General features: G+C 40.3%; 1 protein-coding gene across 1 annotated transcript in view; it reads right to left on the bottom strand.

Moving 5' to 3' along the window:
- LOC112512196 (11S globulin seed storage protein G3-like) overlaps window positions 1-3145 on the bottom strand; it is a gene marked incomplete at its 5' end in the record, with an annotated part of 12639 nt that extends 9494 nt beyond the window's left edge. Inside the window, 3 exons of the mRNA XM_025118061.1 lie at window positions 1848-2572; window positions 2669-2934; window positions 3031-3145. Coding sequence (XP_024973829.1) covers window positions 1848-2572; window positions 2669-2934; window positions 3031-3145 — 1106 coding nt within the window. The remainder of the gene's footprint in view (window positions 1-1847; window positions 2573-2668; window positions 2935-3030) is intronic.
- Between the last annotated feature and the right edge of the window lie 2 nt (window positions 3146-3147).

The raw sequence follows: 3147 nt of genomic DNA, 5'->3' as shown, positions 1-3147 counted from the left end.
AACTTATAGAATCAGGTAGTGTTCGGTACACAGACATGATGACAGTAAAAGATGGCTGGATTGAACTAGTTATCTGTCTATTTTTTAAACGACTAGGATGGATATGATAGAATTAAACAAGTTGCCCAAAAATTGTTGATTATTTTATATATCATATAATAATCATAAATGACATAAATCAAGTCACTGTTTATATAAATAAAATATTTTATACAATTACGTAAATGACGCAGTAGGAAATGCAGAAGGGTTAACAATCGTTGGAACCCAGAAAAATAATTAAACCTTACAAACGTAGGGTTTAGGAAAATAACAAGAATTCGTAAGAATTCTAAGAAAAAGTCTAAGCTTTATTGAATTGACAATTGAATGAATAACTAACAACGCTAAGGCATGTTTAAATAGGCTAAGAACTATGGTAATTAGATAACTATGGTAACTAGATAATTATGGTAACTAAATAACTATGGTAGCTAAATATAATTATGCTAGTTAGATAATTACTAAACAATAATAAGCAAAGAAAAAGAAATAAATCTGAAAATAATCAAAGGTTCAGCCGGCGTGGGTCAAGGCGCGGCTCGCTGTCGTGGCTTTGCTTTGTCTCGCTGCTTGTCGATCTTTCGGGCTAACTGGTCTACATCAGTAAATATGTAACTGTATTAAATTTAATATAATTGATAGTTAGTTTGAAAACATAATTCATACAAATGAAAGTCTGTATTTTATTTGCTTTGAAAGATACTTATGAACTGATACAAAGACTTGGAGATTGTTGCGGTGACAATGGTGGTGGGATAGATAAGGTGAAGATTGATGGATGATRGTGACTATAAAAGATATGAAGATGGTGGATAATGGTGTTGGAGGCCGTGCTTGGCGGTGGTGACTATGGGATCAAACTATTCAGTATCGACTCTACCCTCCACTTCTTAAAATATGCAACTTTACCCCCTTCATTTACTAAATATCCATTGTCTCCTTGTGTTTTGTATGAATATTTATGAGCAAGTCAGCAACTCTCCGTTAAATTAAACTGAAATAAATCAAGTATTTATTTTATAATTTAAAAAAAATTATAAAAAAAAAATTCAAGATCTTTAATTTGAAACTAATTAATAGACATATACTTTTATTTACATTTTTTTCGGGTTTTTTTTTTTTTTTTTGAACTATATAATATTTATATACGACAAATAAACTCACACGCTTTCTTCATCATTAATGAGGTTTGAACCTCTGACCTCTTAGAATGGCAAGGACTACGATAMCACAAGCACAAAATCACTTTGGTTTTTTTAGGGTATCTTTACATGTTCTAGTTTATATAATGCATGTAATTAGAATTATATTTTGTTAYCTATTTAATTGTAATTCAAGAATTAATATCAATTTAATTTAATCAGTAAAAAAGATAAAAGTGGAAATTAGAAACTAAACTTTAAAGCTCTTGTTTATTCTTGCTTGCTTATGATACAACTCTCTTTGTTACATTACATCTTATTCTTCAAACCCTAAATACACTCCATGCATGCATGCATACACTTATTCAGTTCAGACGAAGAAACCCCCAACCCTGGCTTGCTGAAGAGCTTGGGGAAAACAAAGAGGTTTGCCACTGGTTGTACTTTAGCTTTTGAGCATCTTCTCGAGACACCTGATAGGCGTTGGCAACCACGTCCACCGGCAAGCTTCGGATCGCCGACACACGACCRGAGAGGTTTTCTGTTATGGCGTTTTCATTCGTCCTGAATGAGATCCACCTTGCTCCTTCACCGCCGGCCCTCTTGATCGACGCAAAGTTCTGTGGGACCACCACCACTTGTCCCTTCCGGAGCTCATCGTTTAACACCGATTCTCCCTCGTTGTTCACGATCTGTACCCTCAGGCTGCCGTGAGTTACGTAGATGAGGTTGTGGGCGTTTAACATCCATCGTGGTGACTCAATTGCATTCGGGTAGAGCTCGCCTCTAGCGGCGCTGAGTTGGAGCCACCGGAGGATGGGGAACTTGTAGTTGTTGAGGTTTGAAATCCGSCCGGCTTGTGGGTTGGCGAAATCGACATGGGAAGGGTTGTCRATGTTYTCCTTTAGCTTTAAACTGCAAACAGTCTCTTCAATACCGTTGCTGCGTCCACGTTGTTCTTGTGCTTCTTCTTGTCGGCTCTGTGGTGGCCGGATGACCTGAAGTTCTTGTTCGACTCTAACGATGTGACCCCTCTGGTCTCTTCGTCCCTGGAGCTTCTCGGCAGTCTCCCTATCCACATTGAATGCTTCTGCTAAGAACTCGACGTCGAAACCGATGAAGATGTTGCCGGCGTTGCGGTAAGGCTCCTCCTGGCGACGGCCTGGTTGCCCCTGACCCTGACCTTGACCTTGTTGGCGGCCTGGTTGCCCCTGACCCTGACCTTGACCTTGTTGGCGGCCTGGTTGCCACTGACCCTGACCGTGACCCTGTGGTTGCCACTGACCCTGGCCCTGTTGTTGTTGTTGTTGGCGGCCTGGCTGCCACTTACCCTGACCCTGTTGTTGTTGTTGGCTCTGAGCTTGAGGATTTCCGGCGAGGAAGAATCTCTGAGACATTAATGAAACCTCGAAACTTTTAATCCCAAATTTGGATTAAAAAAAGTTAATAATTAATTACTAAGGACTGTATGTATGTAATTGTACCCTATGGTTTTGATCCAGCTGGTTAGCGGCGTTCTGAGTGTCGAAGAAGACGACTACAACAAGTTCAGTATTACCGTCGTTGTAAATCCAGTGAGCCGCTCCGGCGGGAATGGCAGCAACATCACCCTCGTTCAAGTTCTCCACTTTTTGATGACGATCTTGGACCCTGGATCCTCTACGTTTGCTGGGATCGGAAAACTGYTGTTGGGAGGAAGATTCATAGGTTTCCGGACATCCCGGCAACACAACCCCTTGAAGACCCTTACCTGCAAATTAAGAGCAACAAACTAAAACCCATCAATATCCATCGATTCTTTTTTCTTGAATTCGAAGTTAATAAAAAGAAAAAAACTAAACCCTACCTTGCTCGGTGAACAACAAGAGTGGGGTGTTGACGTAGGACGGCAAGAGAAGACCGCGAGGTTGAATCCGGTGTCGAATAAACTCGACACCAGCACACTGGAATTGCTGGTTATGGG

The sequence above is a fragment of the Cynara cardunculus genome (assembly GCF_001531365.2).
Source record: "Cynara cardunculus var. scolymus isolate 2C chromosome LG 5, CcrdV1, whole genome shotgun sequence".
NCBI lineage: Eukaryota > Viridiplantae > Streptophyta > Magnoliopsida > Asterales > Asteraceae > Cynara > Cynara cardunculus.
Note: the sequence above shows the minus strand (reverse complement) of the source record. Positions and strands in the feature narration are given on the sequence as shown.